The sequence below is a fragment of the Bos mutus genome, chromosome 1, assembly GCF_027580195.1.
Source record: "Bos mutus isolate GX-2022 chromosome 1, NWIPB_WYAK_1.1, whole genome shotgun sequence".
Lineage (NCBI taxonomy): Eukaryota > Metazoa > Chordata > Mammalia > Artiodactyla > Bovidae > Bos > Bos mutus.
Genome location: NC_091617.1, coordinates 134,739,261 through 134,760,198, shown reverse-complemented (window position 1 = coordinate 134,760,198; position 20,938 = coordinate 134,739,261). Strand labels below are relative to the sequence as shown.

At 41.1% G+C, this 20,938-nt stretch overlaps 1 protein-coding gene across 1 annotated transcript in view; it reads left to right on the top strand.

Annotated features, from left to right (window-relative positions):
* Positions 1-1,189, top strand: part of BFSP2 (beaded filament structural protein 2) — a 77,940-nt gene extending 76,751 nt beyond the window's left edge. The window contains exon 7 of the mRNA XM_005906537.2: positions 913-1,189. Within this exon, the coding sequence (XP_005906599.2) occupies positions 913-916 (4 nt within the window). The 3' untranslated portion in view covers positions 917-1,189. The remainder of the gene's footprint in view (positions 1-912) is intronic.
* Positions 1,190-20,938: the final 19,749 nt, after the last annotated feature.

Below are 20,938 nucleotides of genomic sequence, written 5' to 3'. Positions count from 1 at the left end.
ATATCACCATGCACATATATATACACATAGCAGTACTTTTTTAATGGGTAAGGACACCCTGAAGCATAGGCGTGAGGCTTGGGGCTCAGCTTCCTTGCCAATTCTTTAAGGAAATTCAAGCCTTTCTTTCATCATAATTCTGTATCTCCGTGCCCTCCAAGGTCCAGTCTATGGCACACATTGAATTAGAAATAGAATAGCAGGGCTAAGAGACGACTTGTTGATTATGTAGTACAACGGCTCATGATTCCAGAGAGAATAAGAAGTCCAGAGCAGAAAAAGATTTTCCCATGGTCCCACGGGGAGGCAGAGCTGGACTGGATCCCAGGCGTCCGGACTCACTGTGCTCTGCGCCATCCCCTTCTTAGAAGGTGAGAAGGCCAGGAAGCAACCTAATGCTCACTCCTTTCAAACGAAAACCGTGGCATCCAGCTCCTGTTTCCAGCTGCCTTTTTATTGGATTGATTTCTGTTGGTTATAAAAGCTAGACGTTTGTAACAACACTAATTTTTTCAGGTGTGTATGAATAACAGAAACACAAAAGTAACAAGACTGGTTAAATTTACTTCAAGAACGCCATTCAGTGAGTGCCTGCTATGTGCCAGCAGTCTCAAGCTCTATGCTATCTTCATTTTCCCCTCAAAACTCTGCCAGAACCACATCATTATCCCCATTTTACAGACAGGAAACAAAATCAAAGAGATCTTAAGTCATTTACCCAAGGTCATACAGCTAATAACCGTGGAGGTAGGAGTTGAAACTCAAACTGTCTTGTTCCAAAGGCCAAATTCTTTCTGTGAAACATCTACCTTTCCTGTAATCCTATTGTGATGTCTTTACTAATTTTCATCATCCATGGCTTTTCTCACTCAAATGTGTTTTGGGTTTTTTTTGTTTTTTTTTTTCTTTCAGCTAATGGAGAAATACCCTCTTTTCATGAAGAAAATGCTGGCTTCCTCACCAAGTGACCAATGAAGTTCCCTGAGGAATTCCCATCCCTACTCCCTTACACCCCCAACCCTCATCTCCCCTCACCCTTCCCACTCCCCACCCCAAGCTGGATTTCCTGGTTGGTTCAGCTTGAGCTGAAAAGCTTCCTGGAAGTGGAGAGGGTCCTGCTGCCTTAATTCAAGTAGTCTACAGCTCGAGCAATCTCCCTTGCCCCTCTCAAATAAATGCTTTGTGTGTGGCTTCCAGTCTGCCCACCTTGTTCAACCCACTATCAGATAGAGATGGATATCACTTTACCTACCTGGCCTTCCCTTATGGGGCCATTCTTAAAAGGCTTCTGGAAGGGTCCTGGAGCATGATGCCATCTTCCTCATTATTCAAGGGTCAGCTGCTCATGGGTTTATCAACATAAATGTGCTTCTGGGGTGAGAGTTGTGCTCAGCATACCAGATTGCCACCATTGGGGAAAAAAAACAATGTTCTTGCTAGAGGGGTCAGCATGTAGCGTGATCACAGAGCATTCAGGTGTCTTTAGTGTGCTCTGCATGAATAGTTATGCGCAGACACCCACATTTCACTGCTGTTGGCAGAGCACCTCTCTCAATCAGTTTAAAGGGAACTTCAGTTTAAATCTGTGGGAGATGAATTAGGTTGTGATTGTGGCTGCCTACACTTGCAGCCTCAGAACATTCTTCCAGGGTCCTTCCCCAGCCCTCTCAGGGCCCAGGCCAGCCAAATATAGTTCATGAATCTGCCGCCTACCCATTCGAGAGGCCCCTGCCTTCTGATTAAAACTGAAACCACCACCTGTGTCCTACCACAGGCTTTCAGTGCCTCCAAAACCACACACACCCAGCCCAGACTTCATTTCTTAATTCCTCCCCCAAGCTCCTATCAACACACCTGTCACACAGAATTACAGACCAAAATTTAAAAATGATCCAAGCTGAGTGTCTGTCCTCACATAAGCAGCTAATCCAGACAGGGCAGTGTGTCCAATATGGGCACATTCGAAGACCCCCTCCTTCAGTTCCTGGGCTTCCAAATAGCCAAGGTCAACATAAACAAATGGAATCTTATTTACTTTTAAGAAAATTAGAAAGAGAAGTGAGGCAAGACATGGGGATCGCCTGGTTGAAATCGCTCCAACTGGTTTCGCTTGTGGCTTCCAGAATCAAAGGAATTGTATTAATAAGTCAGGTGGGCAGGACAGCTATTTAGTTTGCATGGCACCTTTGCATGATTCCCTTTGTTGTCTGAAGCATAGAAATAGTCAAGACACCACCTACGGCTGCATTTCAGAAAGCACCAATCCCCTCCATAGCTGCACACCCAGGGGTGCCCGTGACTGAAGCTATGGGTACCAGGGCCTCCCCAGAAGAATGTGCAGCCAACTTTGTAGAATGCCCGTTCACTGGGGTCTGCTTCTTTTCTTTTTTACTTATTATGGTGAATTTTTGTTCCCCAGCCACGATCTAAATCCCTAACTTAAACACAGCTGGAGAGCCTCAGAAGGCCAGCCATCAGAATGAGATACTTCTGGATCTGAATGGCTATGCATTCCCCAGAACCTGGAAGCTAGGGGAGAATGGATTTGTACACCCTCCTGAGCTTCCACCAGACAGCACACTGTGCCGGCCGCACACACTCAGTCTCCTCGGCTCTGTAACCTCAAAGAGCAGCTGCCGTAAATCATTAAGTTAATCATCCTTTGGCAAGGAGAGCCCAGCAGACTGGTGCTTCCAGCTCTCAGCACGGTTTCTTGCTGTCTCTAATGAGGCTTCATTAACAGGTAAGAAAAGGCACTGTTGGCCCTGCTGAAGCCTCATTTAATTCAGGCTTCCTCTCACAGCATCCGGTACAATTACAGTCTGGCAGCAGTTCACTGACAGGTGGCAGGGAGGCTGTTGCTTGTGTTGGCCTCAAGGATGGAGCACTTGTTCTGGGGCAAAGAAGGGCTTTCGACAGACTCCTCTGAAAGCACAGACGAGCTCTTTTTCCAGACCAGGCTACTCCACTGACCTCTGGCCTGGCGCCTGAGGCACAAAACTCCCTCTGAGATTGTTAGAATACCCATTGGATTTCAGACCAAGGTAAGTCTCCCTTTCATTGTCATGTATCACACTTCCAAGCATCTGCAGGTACCCAGACATTTTCTTGGACTTTGGGGATCCCAGTAAAAAGAAGACACAGTTTCTGCCCTGTTGGGTTTACAATCTCATTGAGGACTTCATATGGGCACATAAAAGGGGAAACAAAGAAAAGTAGGCAGAGCAGCACATTACAATTTGCATGACCCCTTCAACATAGTTCAGTTACAGGAAACGTGAACACAGACTCTCAGATCTGACCTCTGTTGGTCTCAGTAAGATGATTCAGCAGGAATCATCAAACACCATGCTGGTCTCTGATTATCTCCATATAGCACACAAATATTTTTTCCAGATTTTTTGAGATAAAACTGATGTGCAACACCATGTAAGTTTAAAGCATATAGCATAATGATTTGATATATTGTGAATGATTACCACAATAAGTTAACATACATTATCTTACATCAGTTCAGCTCAGTCACTCAGTCATTTGACGACTCCATGGACTATAGCATGCCAAGCCTCCCTGTCCATCACCAACTCCAGGAATTCACTCAAACTCATGTCCATCCAATTGCTGATGCCATCCAATCATCTCATCCTTGTTGCCCCCTTCTCCTCCTGCCTTCAATCTTTCCCAGCATCAGGGTCTTTTCAAAAGAGTCAGTTCTTTGCATCAGGTGGCCAAAGTATTGGAGTTTCGGCTTTAGCATAAGTCCTTCCAATGAATATTCAGGACTGATTTCCTTTAGGATGGACTGGTTGGATCTCCTTGCAGTCCAAGGGACTCTCAAGAGTCTTCTCCAGCACCACAGTTCAAAAGCATCAATTCTTCGGCGCTCAGCTTTCTTTATAGTCCAACTCTAACATCCATACATGACTACTGGAAAAACCATAGCTTTGACTAGACCAATCTTTGTTGGCAAAGTAATGTCTCTGCTTTTTAATATGCTGTCTAGGTTGGTAATAACTTTTCTTCCAAGGAGCAAACATCTTTTAATTTCATAGCTGCAGTCAGCATCTGCAGTGATTCTGGAACCCCCAAAAATAAAGTCTGTCACTGTTTCCACTGTTTCCCCATCTATTTGCCATGAAGAGATGGGACCGGATGCCATGATCTTCATTTTCTGAATTTTGAGTTTTAAGCCAATTTTCACTCTCCCCTTTCACTTTCATCAAGAAGCTCTTTAGTTCTTCTTCACTTTCTGCCATAAGGGTGGTGTCATCTGCATATCTGAGATTATTGATATTTCTTCTGGCAATCTTGATTCGAGCTTGTGCTTCATCCAGCCTGGCATTTTGCATGATGTACTCTGCATATAAATTAAATAAGCTGGGTGACAATATATAGCCTTGATGTCCTCCTTTCCTGATTTGGAACCAGTCTGTTGTTCCATGTCCAGTTCTAACTGTTGCTTCCTGACCTGCATACAGATTTCTCAGGAGGCAGATCAGGTGGTCTGGTATTCCCATCTCTTGAAGAATTTTCCACAGTTTATTGTGATCCACACAAAGACTTTGGTAGAGTCAGTAAAACAGAAGTAGAGGTTTATCTGGAACTCTCTTGCTTTTTCAATGATCCAACGGATGTTGCCAATTTGATTTCTGGTTCCTCTGCCTTTTCTAAATCTTGCTTGAACATCTGGAAGTTCTCAGTTCACGTACTGTTGAAGACTGACTCGGAGAATTTTGAGCATTACTTTGCTAATGTGTGAGATGAGTGCAATTGTGTGATAGTTTAAACATTCTTTGGCATTGCCTTTCTTTGGGATTGGAACGAAAACTGAACTTTTCCAGTTCTGTGGCTAGAAAAAAATATCTTCATGACTCGAGATAACCATGATGGTATGATCACCTGCCTAGAGCCAGGCATCCTGGAATGCGAAGTCAAGTGGGCCTTAGGAAGCATCACTCCGAACAAAGCTAATGGAGATGATGGAATTTCAGTTGAGCTATTTCAAATCCTAAAAGATGATGCTGTGAAAGTGCTGCACTCAATATGCCAGCAAATTTGGAAAACTCAGCCGTGACCCCAGGACTGGAAAAGGTCAGTTTTCTTCATTATAATTTGGATATTAACCCCTTAGTAGATGTATAGTGTGCAAGTATGTTTTCCCGATCCATAGGTTGTCTTTTGTTGGTTTTTGTTTGTTTTTGCTGGGCAGAATCTTGTTAGTTTGATGTCATCTAATTTGTTTACTTTTTATTTTGTTGCTTGTGCTTTAGGTGTCATATCCAAAAAATCGTTTGTCAAGACCCATGTCAAAGAGCTTTTTTTTTTTTTTTCTTTAATAGAAAATTATTTAATTAGTATACATGTGTTCCCCATCCTGAACCCTCCTCCCTCCTCCCTCTCCACACCATCCCTCTGGGTGGTCCCAGTGCTTTTTTCCTATGTTTTCTTCAAGGAGTTGTATGAATTCTCATCTTACATTTAGGTCTTTAATCCATTTTGAGTTCATTTTTGTGAGTAGTATAAGATAAGGGGTCAAGTTTCATTCTTTATGTGATATCCAATTTTCTCAGTTATTGAAGAGACTGTGTTTTCTTCACTGAATATTCTTGGCTCCCTTGTCAAATATTAGTTGATCATATATGCCTGAGTTTATTTCCAGGCTCTCAGTTCTGTTCCATTGATCTGTGTAACTCATTTATGCCAATATGATACAATTTAATTACTATAATTTTATAATATAGCTTGGAATCAGGAAGTGTTATGCTTCTCTCTTTGTTCTTCTTTCTCAGGATTGTTTTTGCAATTCATGGTCTTTTGTGGGCCCATGTAAGTTTTAGAACTGTTTTTCCTACTTCTGTTAAAAATACCATTGGAATCTTGATAGAAACTGCATTAAATTTCTAGATGGCTTTGAGTAGAATAGACATTTTAACAATATTAATTCTTCCAATCCACGAACACAGAATACCTTTCCATTTATTTGTGTCTTGTTTGATTTCTTTCATCAATGTCTTATGGTTTTCAGTATAGAGATCTTTCCCCTCCCTGGCTAAACTCATTCCTAACTATTTGTTTCTGATACTATTGTGCTACAGATATCCTTTCTTAAACACATCATCTTTTTGTTTGAGAAATGGTGAAAGAAAGTGGTGCCTCTTTGGGGCCATTCTAGCATCTTATCTGGAGTTACTGGACTTAGCAAATAAAAATATAGGATGCCTAGGTAAATCTGAATTTCATACAAATAATGAATAATTTTTAATAGACGTATGATATGTCCCACATATTGAATGAGACATACTTCTACCAAAAAATTATCTGGCAGCCCTAATCATACCAGGCAAAAACACTCCATACTTCATATTCCCCACATAGTATCTGACCTTAAATGATATATGAAGGTTTGTCCAGCATTTCTAGCTTGGATATTGCAACACAGGAGAAGGGGAAAAGGTGATCCAGGCCATGTCCTTGCCCAGTCTTGATTGAAAACTCAGTCTCCTGACACAGCAGCACAGCAGTTCCAGTCATGTTCAAGAAATTAATCTGCTCATTGAGTAATGAAATAAAGCGAACTATTTTCTCTGCTGAAGCGACTGGCTTAATTAGATCATATAGACTGGTTATTTTGAACAATAGGTTGAGCAGGAACCGGAGTAGATCCCACCATAGATGTGCTGTGTTGCAGAGTCAACAGAAAACCCACTTGTTCCTGTCAAGCATAAGAGAAAATATTCCATTTTCTCCAGCTCCTCTTGAAAGGGAAAGGTAATTCACATCACAGAGAGTCAAGCTTTCAGTGCAATACTAGGATTGGACAAAAAAACCATGTTGATAACTTCCCTGGTGGTTTCAGTTCAGTTCAGTCACTCAGTCGTGTCCGACTCTTTGCGACCCCATGAACTGCAGCACACCAGGCCTTCTTGTCCATCACCAACTTCCAGAGTTCACTCAAACTCATGTCCATCAAGTCAGTAATGCCATCCAGCCATCTCATCCTCTGTCGCCCCTTCTCCTCATGCCCCCAATCCCTCCCAGCATCAGAGTCTTTTTCAATGAGTCAACTCTTTGCATGAGGTGGCCAAAGTACTGGAGTTTCAGCTTTAGCATCACTCCTTCCAAAGAACACCCAGGACTGATCTCCTTCAGAAAGGACTGGTTGGATCTCCTTGCAGTCCAAGGGACTCTCAAGAGTCTTCTCCAACACCACAGTTCAAAAGCATCAATTCTTCGGCGCTCAGCCTTCTTCACAGTCCAACTCTCACATCCATACATGACCACTGGAAAAACCATAGCCTTGACTAGACGGAACTTTGTTGGCAAAGTAATATCTCTGCTTTTTAATATGCTATCTAGGTTGGTCATAACTTGCCTTCCAAGGAGTAAGCGTCTTTTAATTTCATGGCTGCAGTCACCATCTGCAGTGATTTTGGAGCCCCAAAAAATAAAGTCAGCCACTGTTTCCACTGTTTCCCCATCCATTTCCCATGAAGTGATGGGACCAGATGCCATGATCTTCGTTTTCTGAATGTTGAGCTTAAAGCCAACTTTTTCACTCTCCTCTTTCACTTTCATCAAGAGACTTTTTAGTTGCTCTTCCCTTTCTGCCATAAGGGTGGTGTCATCTGCATATCTGAGGGTTATTGATATTTCTCCTGGCAATCTTGATTCCAGCTTGTGCTTCTTCCAGACCAGCGTCTCTCATGATGTACTCTGCATATAAATTAAATAAGCAGGGTGACCGTATACAGCCTTGACATACTCCTTTTCCTATTTGGAACCAGTCTGTTGTTCCATATCCAGTTCTAACTGTTGCTTCCTGACCTGTATACAGGTTTTTCAAGAGGCAGGTCAGGTGGTCTGGTATTCCCATCTCTTTCGGAATTTTCCACAGTTTATTGTGATCCACACGGTCAAAGGCTTTGGCATAGTCAATAAAGCAGAAATAGATGTTTTCCTGGAAATCTCTTGCTTTTTCCATGATCCAGCGGATGTTGGCAGTTTGATCTCTGGTTCCTCTGCCTTTTCTAAAACCAGCTTGAACATCTGGAAGTTCACAGTTCACGCACTGCTGAAGCCTGGCTTGGAGAATTTTGAGCATTACTTTACTAGGTGTGTGAGATGAGTGCAAGTGTGCAGTAGTTTGAGCATTCTTTGGCATTGCCTTTCCTTGGGATTGGAATGAAAACTGACCTTTTCCAGTCCTGTGGCCACTGCTGAATTTTCCAAATTTGCTGGCATATTCAGTGCAGCACTTTCACAGCATCATCTTTCAGGATTTGGAATAGCTCAACTGGAATTCCATTACCTCCACTAGCTTTGTTCATAGTGATGCTTCCTAAGGCCCACTTGACTTCACATTCCAGGATGTCTGGCTCTAGGTGAGTGATCACACCATCGTGATTATCTGGGTCATGAAGATTTTTTTTATACAGTTCTTCTGTGTATTCTTGCCATCTCTTCTTAATATCTTCTGCTTCTGTTAGGTCCATACCATTTCTGTCCTTTATCAAGCCCATCTTTGCATGAAAAGTTCACTAGGTATCTCTAATTTTCTTGAAGAGATCTCTAGTCTTTCCCATTCTCTTGTTTCCTCTATTTCTTTGCATTGATTGCTGAAGAAGGCTTTCTTATCTCTTCTTGCTGTTCTTTGGAACTCTGCATTCAGATGCTTATATCTTTCCTTTTCTCCTTTGCTTTTCACTTCTCTTCTTTTCTCAGCTATTTGCAAGGCCTCCCCAGACAGCCATTTTGCTTTTTTGCATTTCTTTTCCACGGGGATGGTCTTGATCCCTGTCTCCTGTACAATGTCACGAACCTCCATCCATAGTTCATCAGGCACTCTATCTATAAAATCTAGTCCCTTAAATCTATTTCTCACTTCCACTGTATAATCATAAGGAATTTGATTTAGGTCATACCTTAATGGTCTAGTGGTTTTCCCTACTTTCTTCAATTCAAGTCTGAATTTGGCAATAAAGAGGTCATGATCTGAACCACAGTCAGCTCCCAGTCTGTTAGTAGACTCACAAATCCAAGTTATTCCAAACATTCTTAGAAGTTTTCCAGTAACCAAATTGAAGGCCAAAAAAATTGTTTTCCTTTGATGTTTACAAATATAGTGACCATTTATATTCACCTTTTTCAGAAGAATTCATATAAATTTGAAGCAAAAGCATGTCAACTTCAAAATCACACCTAATCAAGTTAAGTAAATCCACTCACTATTACATCTAATTATTAATATTACATTTAAGGAGGTATTCCACAAATTGAAAATCAATTCTAAATCTATAAATATAAAAAATGAAACATGTTTCAAAATTTTCTTGTAAGTTTTACAGGACAAATATTCTATATAGCTTCCATTTTTTAATTAAAATTAAATAATATTTCAAATTCAGTTCCACACCCACACTATCCATATTTCAAGAGCTCAATAGACACACATGACTAGTGGCTACCATATTGGAGAGTGCAGATTAAAGTTGAGTAGAGGTGTATGGGATGTACCATGGGCTTAACTACCTTTTGAAAACAACTAAGGTCATATTTGCAAGCTTATTTGTGAGAAGTCCTGCTTAATTTTACCAAATACGTCTGAAGTGCCTGGCAGGGGGGTATCCCTGAGTGTAGTAAGTGAGTATAAAGTGAGTGACTGTCATTCCAACAGTTTCACAGGCTTCCTCCAAGTAATCCTTCTACTCCACTATACTGATTCACTACTCCACTACTGGCTTCTCCCCTACAGCCAGCTCTTTTGGAAGGAGTTCCATAGCAGAGTGCTTGGCCTCCTGTGACACGGGTCTTTCGTTTTATGCCACATCCCTCTCCTCCTTACTGCACAGGCCCTGGACGGGGTAATAAATCAAAAGAGGCTCATATCTGGCCCCTACTTGCTCAGCTGAGCCATTCTGCGAGTTCTCACTCCCTCATAGAGGTCCCATAGCCTCTCCCTCAGTCTAGTTACATCCAGACTCACCTCCAACCGTTTCAGCTCCTCAGACAGATTTGAACCCCACATCTGGGCTGAATTCATATCCTTTCCTCAGCCCCACACAAACCAGGATATGTGACCAGGCACTTGTTTCAATGTCCCCAGATATTTCTTGAGTTTTAAGAAACTCCTGAACTGTCAGTTGTAGTTGAGGGAGGGGAAGCTAATGTCCCCAGACCACAAAAGGAACCTCTAGGGAACAGTGCTGTCCAACTTCACAGCCGGCCTCCTGGATCTCAGCTGGCCCCAGCCTGGGTGTCCTGTTACATACTATGTTCATGGAACTTAAGGCATCATTGATTATAAACCACATCATTATTGAATTTAACACTAAGAAATAAAGCCACTCCCAATGGAAGTCTGCTACAAGACCCCCAGATAAAGGTGAGACATTAAAGGCCATGGTTTAGGGGTAAATGAGAAATATACAAAATAGACATAGCAAGAAAAAAGACAAGCAGAATGACACAAGAGAAGCTCCAGCCAGAGCCTGAAGCTTATGCAATTTGGGCCATCTTTAAGAAAATGAATATGAAATATCTTATTCTTAAACATTTTACGAAACCAGATCATCATGTGAAACTGCGACTCAGGCCCCTTGCAGGGTCTTGCAAGAACCACACAAGAGAGGGCCCTTGAAGTTTTAGTTTCATTGGTTTTGGGTACACCTACTTCTGCCCACAAGGGACTGGCAGAAGCAAACAGAAAGCCTCTGTGAAGGCACTCAGTTTTAATCCAACTGAATAGCAGTAACACATCATCAACTGTTATCATATCTTGATTTTAGAGACTTTAAAGTATAAAACAATGTGCTCCTTAGAACCAGTGAAATATGGTCCTTATAAAGGAAAGTGGTAATCTGAACGTTGGCCCTGCTTTGCCTTGAACAATAACAATGACAGTATGACAACAATGATGATGATGGCTACCATTTGTCAAGCTCCTTCAGTGTGCCATCCTTCTCATAATGCTTTTCTCTTTCCCCATGAGAGCTTAATGCTACCACCAAAGACTTGAAGATGCAGGGTAGTGGTTCCCTCCTTATCCGCAACTAACCCAGCTGTGTGGTCAGCACACAGTCAGGTGGGTCATGGAGAAGGATCAGAGAGGAAGCAAATGGTGAGGTGACTCACAGCATGATTGCTGCTGCTGCTGCTAAGTAGCTTCAGTCATGTCCGACTCCGCGCGACCCCAGAGACGGCAGCCCATCAGGATCCGCCGTCCCTGGGATTCTCCAGGCAAGAACACTGGAATGGGTTGCCATTTCCTTCTCCAATGCATGAAAGTGAAAAGTGAAAGTGAAGTCTCTCAGTCATGTCCGACTCCTAGCGACCCCATGGACTGCAGCCTACCAGGCTCCTCCGTCCATGGGATTTTCCAGGCAAGAGTACTGGAGTGGGGTACCATTGCCTTCTCCAGCATGATTGCAGGAGTGGTATTTTCCCTGGAGCAAATCCACACAGCCCTGGCACCTGGTGTGTCACTATTGACCCAGCAAATGCTTTTCTCCCCATCCTATCCTGTCCCTCTGGCAGGAACAATGAAATACCTTTCCTGTCTTGCTTCAGGCCATGTCTTCTCCCCTGTACATGGTCATAATGTATTCTAGAAGGACCAAAGAATACCAAGATCATCCACTACAGGTTTTCATCATGCTAACTAGACTTGGTGGGCCCAAGGAGCCAGCATGTAGGTCCCTCTGTAAGCCAGATGGGGGAGATAATCCCTGAGAACATGGGTGGAGCCTCTAAGGATCCAGTGGTCTAGAGTTGTCGGTACAGACCTTCGAAAGTGAGATACATATTGTACTTTACACACCAGCCACCACAAGGAAAGACGGGCCAAGCTAGATTTTCAGAAGCAGCACACAAATAGTTATTTGGCTATGAACTAAATGCAGTAACACATAAGGCTGCAAGGTCTGACGTTGGAGGATTTTTTTTTTTTTAGTTTTTATTTTGACATAATTGCAGGCATACAGGAGTCAAAAGAATAAATTTCAAAGAATTCCCATGTACCCTTCACTCAGATTCCACAATATTATCATTTTAGATCAATAAACCATCCCAAATTATTAATACAGCTTTAAGCTATATTAACTTCAGAAGTATAAATGCTATAAACTTTAAAAAATTATTATTTTAAAGTTTTAATTTCTTATATACTTATCTATTAATTACTTGTATACTTATCTATTGTAATATATTAATAACTTGAAAATTTTGACTGGCAAACATTGAGACAAAAGCTTTACATTTTGGATTTTTTATTTAAAATTTATAAAATTTTGTAAAAATTTCTAATTAGTAGGCTTTATTTTTTACAGTGGTTTTAGATTTACAGAAAAACTAAGCAGATTGTACAGAGAGTTCCTGTATACTGTCTCTCCCACAGAGTTTTCTCTAGAGAGACAGTAAAAAGATCAGTGGTTGCCAGGGGTTCCAGGAGAGGGAAAGGATGAATGGGTAGAGCACAGAGGGTCTTCAGGGTGGTGACACTATTCTCTATGGTACTTTTATGGTGGATACATGCCATTATACATCTGTCAACCAAAGGAATGTACAACACAAAGAGCAAGTCATAATGTAAATTATGGACTTCAGCTAATAATGATGCATTAACACTGGTTTAATTAAACTCTGGTTGGGTCAAACCCAGGTCTCCCACATTGCAGGTGGACTCTTTACTAGCTGAGCCATAAGGGAAGCCCAAGAATGCTGGATTGTGTATCCTATCTCTTCTCCAGCAGATCTTCCTGACCCAGGAATTGAACCAGGGTCTCCTGCATTGCAGGCGAATTCTTTACCTACTGAGATATCAGGGAAGCCCCCCTGTATTATTAACAACTTGCATTAGTGTGATATATTTGTACAACTGGTGAGCCAATATTCTGGTCAGTCACTCAGTCCTGTCCGACTCTTGATGATCCCATGGACTGTAGCATGCCAGTCCACCCTGTCCATCACCAACTCCCAGAGATTGCTCAAATTCATGTCCATCGAGTCGTTGATGCCATCCAACTATCTCATCCTCTGTTGTCCTCCTCTCCTCCTGCCTTCAATCTTCCCCAGCATCAGGGTTTTTTCCAATGAGTCACTTCTTCACACCAGGTGGCCAAAGTATTGGAGTTTCAGCTTCAGCATCAGTCCTTCCAATGAATATTCATCACTGATTTCCTTCAGGATGGACTGGTTGCACCTCCTTGCTGTCCAAGGGACTCTCAAGAGTCTTCTCCAACACCACAGTTCAAAAGCATTGATTCTTTAGCACTCAGCTTTCTTTATAGTCCAACTCTCACATCCACACATGACTACTGGAAAACCATAGTTTGACTAGATGGACCTTTGTTGGAAAAGTAATGTCTGCTTTTTAATATGCTGTCTAGGCTGGTCATAGCTTTTCTTCCAAGGAGCAAGCATCTTTTAATTTCATGGCTGTAGTTACCATCTGCAGTGATTTTGGAGCCCCCCAAAATAAAGTCTATCATGGTTTCCATTGTTTCCCTATCTATTTGCCATGAAGTGATGGGACCAGAGGCCATGATTTTAGTTTTCTGAATGTTGAGCTTCAAGCCAGCTTTTCCACTCTCCTCTTTTACTTTCATCAAGAGGCTATTCTGTTCCTCTTCACTTTGTGCCATAAGTGTGGTGTCATCTGCATATCTGAGGTTACTGATATTTCTCCTGGCAATCTTGATTCCAGCTTGTGCTTCAACCAGCCCAGCATTTTGCATAATGTACTCTGCACCAGGGCTTCCCTGGTGGCTCAGATGGTAAAGTGTCTGCCTGCAATGTGGGAGACCTGGGTTCAATTCCTGGGTCGGGAAGATCCCCTGGAGAAGGAAATGGCAATCCACTCCAGCACTTTGCCTGGAAAATCCCATGGACAGAGGAGCCTGATAGGCTACAGTCCATGGGGCCACAAAGAGTCGGACACACTGAGCGACTTCACTTTCACTCTGCATATAAGTAAGCAGGGTGACAATATACAGCCTGACATCCTCCTTTCCTGATTTGGAATCAGTCTATTGTTACACATCCAGTTCTAACTGTTGCTTCTTGACCTGCATACAGATTTCTCAGGAGGCAGGTAATGTGGTCTGGTATTCCCATCTCTAGAAGAATTTTCCACAGTTTGTTGTGATCTACACAGTTAAAGGCTTTGGCATAATCAATAAAGCAGCAGTAGATGTTTTTCTGGAATTCTCTTGCTTTTTCAATGATCCAGTGAATGGTGGCAGTTTGATCTCTGGTCCCTCTGCTTTTCTAAATCCAGCTTGAACATCTAAAAGTTCACAATTCATGTACTATTGAAGCTTGGCTTGGAGAATATTGAGCATTACTTTGCAAGCGCATGAGATGAGTGCAATTGTGTGGTAGTTTGAACATACTTCGGCATTGCCCTTCTTATTAATGCCTCACTATTAACTGAAGTCCATAATTTACATTATGACTTGCTCTTTGTGTTGTACATTCTTTGGGTTTTGACAAATGTATAATGACATGTATCCACCATAACAGTACCATAGAGAATAGTGTCACCGCCTAAAGACCCTCTGTGCTCTACCCATTCATCCTTTCCCCCTCCAGGAACCCCTGCCAACTACTGATCTTTTTACTGTTTTTGCTTTTTCCAGAATGTTCTATAGTTGGAATCATATAGCGTGTAACATTTTCAGATTGCTTTCTTTCACTTGGCACTATAAATTTAACGTTTCTGCATGTCTTTTCATGGTTTGATAGATCATTTCTTTTTATTACTGAATACTGAATACTATTCCACTGTACAAATGAAATATGGAACACCAATTTGTGTATCCACTCATCCATTGAAAGAATCTTGGTTGCTTTCAATTTAGGGCTGTGAATGAAGCTGCTCTAGACTTCCATGTGCAAGTTTTGTATAGACATAAGTTTTCAACTCATTTGGTTACAATATTATGTATTACTTTAAAATACATGTTTTGGCGACTTCCCTGACAATTAGGAAGTCAAGAAATATCTGTAGTAACAGGCAAGTTTGGCCTTGGAGCACAGCATGAAGCAGGGCAAAGGCTAATAGAGTTTTCCCACCATAACACGCTGGTCATAGCAAACACCCTCTTCCAACAACACAAGAGAAGATTCTAACACATGGACATCACCAGATGGTCAATACTGAAATCAGATTGATTATATTCTTTGCAACCAAAGATGGAGAAGCTCTATACAGTCAGAAGAAAACAAGACCAGGAGCTGACTGTGGCTCAGATCATGAACTCCTTATTGCAAAATTCAGACTTAAATTGAAGAAAGTAGGGAAAACCACTACATCATTCAGGTATGACCTAAACCAAATCCCTTATGATTATACAGTGGAAGTGACAAATAGATTCAAGGGATTATATCTGATAGACAGAGTGCCTGAAGAAACTATGGACAGAGATTGATAACATTGTAAAGGAGGCAGTGATCAAGACCATCCCCAAGAAAAAGAAATGCAAAAAGGCAAAATGATTGTCTGAGGAGGCCTTACAAATAGCTGAGAAAAGAAGGCAAATAGCTGAGAAAAGAAGGCAAAAAAGCTAAAGGCAAAGGAGAAAAGAAAAGATATACCCATTTGAATGCAGAGGTCCAAAGAATAGCAAGGAGAGATAAGAAAGCCTTCCTTAGTGATCAATGCAAAGAAATAGAGGAAAGCAATAGAATGGGAAAGACTAGAGATCTCTTCAAGAAAATTAGAGATACCTAGGGAGCTTTTCATGCAAAGATGGGCACAATAAAGGACAGAAACGGTATGGACTTAACAGAAGCAGAAGATATTAAGAAGAGATGGCAAGAATACACAGAAGAACTATACAAAAAGGATCTTCATGACCCAGATAAACACGACGTGTTGTGATCACTCACCTAGAACCAAACATCCTGGAATGCGAAGTCAAGTGGGCCTTAGAAAGCATCATTACAAACAAAGCTGGTGGAGGTGATGGAATTCCAGTTGAGCTATTTCAAATCCTAAAAGATGATGCTGTGAAAGTGCTGCACTGAATATGCCAGCAAATTTGGAAAACTCAGCAGTGGCCACAGGACTGAAAAAGGTCAGTTTTCATTCCAATCCCAAAGAAAGGCAGTGCCAATTGCACTCATCTCACAGGCTATCAAAGTAATGTTCAAAATTCTCCAAGCCAGGTTTCAACAGTACATGAACTGTGAACTTCCAGATGTTCAAGCTGGATTTAGAAAAAGCAGAGGAACCAGAGATCAATTTGCCACCATCCATTGGATCATTGAAAAGGCAAGAGAATTCCAGAAAAACATCTACTGCTGTTTTATTGACTATGCCAAACCTTTGACTGTATAGATCACAATAGACTGTGGAAAATTTTCAAGAGACAGGAATATCAAACCACCTGACCTGCCTCCTGAGAAATACGTATGCAGGTCAAGAGGCAACAGTTAGAACTGGACACGGAACAACAGACTGATTCCAAATCAGGAAAGGAGTACGCCAAGGCTGTATATTGTCACTCTGCTTATTTAACTTATATGCAGAGTACATCATGAGAAATGCTGGACTAGATGAAGCACAAGCTGGAATCAAGATTGCCAGGAGAAACACTAATAACTTCAGATATGCAGGTGATACCACACTTATGGCAGAAAGTGAAAAGGAACTGAATAGCTTCTTGATGAAAGTGAAAGAGGAGAGTGAAAAAGTTGGCTTAAAGCTCAACATTCAGAAAACTAAGCTCATGGCATCAGGTCCCACCCCTTCATGGCAAATAGATGGGGAAACAGTGGAAACAGTGACAGACTTTATATTTTGGGGGCTCCAAAATCACTGCAGATGTTGACTGCAGCCATGAAATTAAAAGATGCTTGCTCCTTGGAAGAAAAGCTATGACCAACCTAGACAGCATATTAAAAAGCAGAGACATTAGTTTTCCAAGAAAGGTCCATCTAGTTAAAGCTATGGCTTTCCAGTAGTCATGTGTGGATGTGAGAGTTGGACTATAAAGAAAGCTGAGTGCTAAAGAATCAATGCTTTTGAACTGTGGTGTTGGAGAAGACTCTTGAGAGTCCCTTGTAGAGCAAGGAGATCCAACCAATTCATCCTGAAGGAAATCAGTGCTGAATATTCATTGGAAGGACTGATGCTGAAGCTGAAACTCCAACACTTTGGCCACCTGATGCAAAGAACTGACTCACTGGAAAAGACCCTGATGTTGGGAAAGATTGAAGGTGGGAGGAGAAGGGGATGACAGAGGATGAGATGCTTGGATGGCATCACCGACTCAATAAACATGAGGTTGAGTGAGCTCCAGGAGTTGGTAATGGATAGGGTGACTTGCCGTGGTGCAGTCCATGAGGTCACAAAGAGTTGGACACGACTGAGTGACTTAACTGAACTGAACTGGCAGTCCAGTGTTTAAATCAGTGCTCTCAGTGCAGGGGGCACATGTTTGATCCTTGGTAGGGGAACAAAGATCCCATATGCTGCACAGTGTGGCCAAAAATAAATAAATACAATGCATTTCAGTTTTTATATAGTATCAGTTTGTTACACTAGAAAACACGCACTTGTTAGCACAGCTACACCTTTTCTCTTTTTCCTTCTCTTGCTCTCTTAGTATCATTTTTTTTTTTTTGCTCACATCATTTTTATTTAATCAAGATTTGCTGTGTTCACATTTTTTTCTGAAAATGTAAATCCTTTTGTTGTCAGCCTTTGTCCATATTTAGCTATGAGTACTTTAACCACAGCTTTTTCATTCTTAGATTCTTTATTATGTTTCCTCTCTTGTTTAAATAAATTTATCTTTAGTGAATTTTCTAAGTGTTGGTGGCTGATGGGTACTGGACTTCTTCCTTCATGTTTGAGCATGTCTCACTGGTTCTGTTACATTTGGATAAGAATTGACTATGTACAGTGTTCCCAGGTCACATTTTGTTTCCCTCAGAACTTGGCAGACTTGACTTCAGAGTCTTTGGCTTGGACTGTTGTGGAAAAGTCTGAGGCCAGTCTACCTCTCACTGCTTCTTCCTGGACACTTGAATAATTTGTCTTCATTTTTCAAGGTCTTAAATCAGACTGCAGATCTGCTCTGATTACCATCATTTTTAATCACTTTTTACATGTGATATGCCCTATATGCCTAAAAATTTTATTCTTCTTTCATTTTTAAGGTAAAATTTTTTATATTAAATCTCTGAATACATGTTCTATTCCATTTGTGAGAGTCTCTACCTCAAAGCCATCAAAGAGTCACCTTTGCCCTCTTCATGTCTATCATCTCCTGTCTAATTTTTTATTTTTTTCCCTTTTCTCCACGTTCATTCTGATTATCTCAAGACTCTCCACCAAAATTTGACTTTCAGCTATATCTATTCATCAGTTCAGTTCAGTGAGTCGCTCAGTCGTGCCCAGCTCTTTGTGACCCCATGAATCACAGCATGCCAGGCCTCCCTGTCCATCACCAACTCCCAGAGTTCACTCAAACTCATGTCCAGCTATTAATATATCAGGTTTATTTGTTATATATCAAATAGTCCTAACTTTTATTTAGTTCTGCAATATCCTCTTCAACCCATTCTGCTGGTCTTAGCTTATTCTCTCGTAGATATTATTATATTAAATTAAGAATCTATATGTTCTCTTAGTGCAAAACACTTATGGAGAATATGCCCCTGTCTAAGGGTGCATGCTGGTATCTTTCTATGTTATTTATATTTGAATAATTTATTTGACATAGATTTGGGTACCTACTAGTGTAAGACCGTGTTTTGGTCTCCGGGAATACCACAAAACAGAAAAAGTTCTTGCTTTAAAGGTACTTATGTTGTGTGGGTGTGCTTGCATGTGTACACAGAGTCTGTCTGTGTATTTGAGTTTGCTATGATACGTTTATGTATCAACTACATCATTTTTTGCCATTTTACTGATGGTTAACCTGGTCTTTGCTACACAGATCCTTCATTTCTCTAATGAAGTGAGATTGAATTTTCCTTGACATTTATTGTTTTCTTATTCTCTGAAACCAGATTGAATTCCCTTCAGGGCTTCAGATTAAATTACCCATGTTGATTTTAATCTACTTTTCTGTAGCCTGAGGATAGGATTGTTGTGATTAAATTTATGGACTTCAACCTTACAAAAGGGAATTCACTTTGTTGTCATAACAAACTTTTCTTTATAAATTTAATTTTAATTACAAATCATATAACTACAGTTTCAAAATGTTGGAAAAGAATAAAGTCACCTGTACATGTTTCTACTTGACAACAATTTATATGATTTTTGCTTTTTAGTAACTGGACCATTACCTAAAAATGAGTAAGCTGAAGAACCAAGAGAAGGAACCCAAGGGCTCCATGGTAACCTGTGCATCATATGAGTCTTAAAACTCCTCACTGACTATTTAGGAGAAAACCACTAAGATTTTTTCCACACAGATGAGGACCTGAAGGTGTTCCGTATCTTGGTTGCATCTCATGACAAAAATCACCATATACATAGATACGATCCACGCGCGAGTACAATTTCATTTCTATCCAAACTGGAAATACAGCTTTCACCTTCTTTGTGTTCCTCCCAGTCAAGAATTACATTTGTCTCTTGGGTGGAATAGGAAGGAATGGTGCCAAGTTACCAGAAATGAAATATGCCCTCTCTAGGTTGTCTCCAAAACAAGAAAAAAAAAAAAAGAAGGCAAGAGGAAGGAACTTTGGCAAATTCAACAAACACAAAATTGCCTTAAGCATTCACAAAGAAACTTTTCAAGGACTGACACTAAAGGGAACTAAGTACAGAAAGATAGAACTTAGACTAAAGAGCACTCTTTCCTACAATCATAAAATGTATATCTGAGTTTCCTGGCAACCAGGACAAGAAGAAAAATAAAAATATCATACTTCTTTTTGCCTTATAAATGAATGGCAAGACTCCAGATTTTTCCCACTTTTGCACTTTTAAAGGACAATTTTTACATGGATCTTTATGTATAGAATCATGAACAATGGGATAGACAACATTCTCAAAATATAAAGAGAGATCTACTTATGTTATCTATGATCCCAGATATAAGGACAATAAAGAAGGATGTAGTTTTATAAAGTCAGTGACACAAAAGGAATTCTTCAAAGTCCTGTCCAGACTAATGAATCCCTTGTGTGACTTTCTTCTTACTCAGTGTTCTATTTTCCACTGCTCTTGCCTTTGTATATATTTTTTTTAATTCTGTTTCTCTCTCGGGCATGAAAGAGTCATCTGTTAAACAACCATTCTGAAAGCCAGAAGAGAATGAGCAAGCTACTGGCAGTGGCAGGTCGTGCTGAAAGCAGGAAGTGGGAACCATCCTTCACTGTTGCTCTCTCCCCTCTGCACAGCCCTCTATCCCTTGCCCACGGCTTGGGGGCCTGCCGGGGAGGGGGGCGCCTCACTGCTTTCTGGGCTTACAACCTCCCACTGCCATGTCCTGTCCAGGCTCATCTCTCAAATATTGTCACAGCTTAAAGATTACCTCCTGTCTCTTTTTTAATTAGTTTATTTTATTGGCTGTATATTGTCACCCTGCTTATTTAACTTCTATGCAGAGTACATCATGAGAAACGCTGGGCTGGAAGAAGCACAAGCTGGAATCAAGATTGCTGGGGGAAATATCCATAACCCTTAGATATGCAGATGACACCACCCTTATGGCAGAAAGGGAAGAGGACTAAAAAGCCTCTTGATGAAAGTGAAAGTGGAGAGTGAAAAAGTTGGCTTAAAGCTCAACATTCAGATAATGAAGATCATGGCATCTGGTCCCATCACTTCTTGGGAAATAGATGGGGAAACAGTGGAAATAGATGGGGAAACAGTGGAAACAGTGTCAGACTTAATTTTGGGGGGCTCCAAAATCACTGCAGATGGTGACTGCAGCCATGAAATTAAAAGACGCTTACTCCTTGGAAGGAAAGTTAT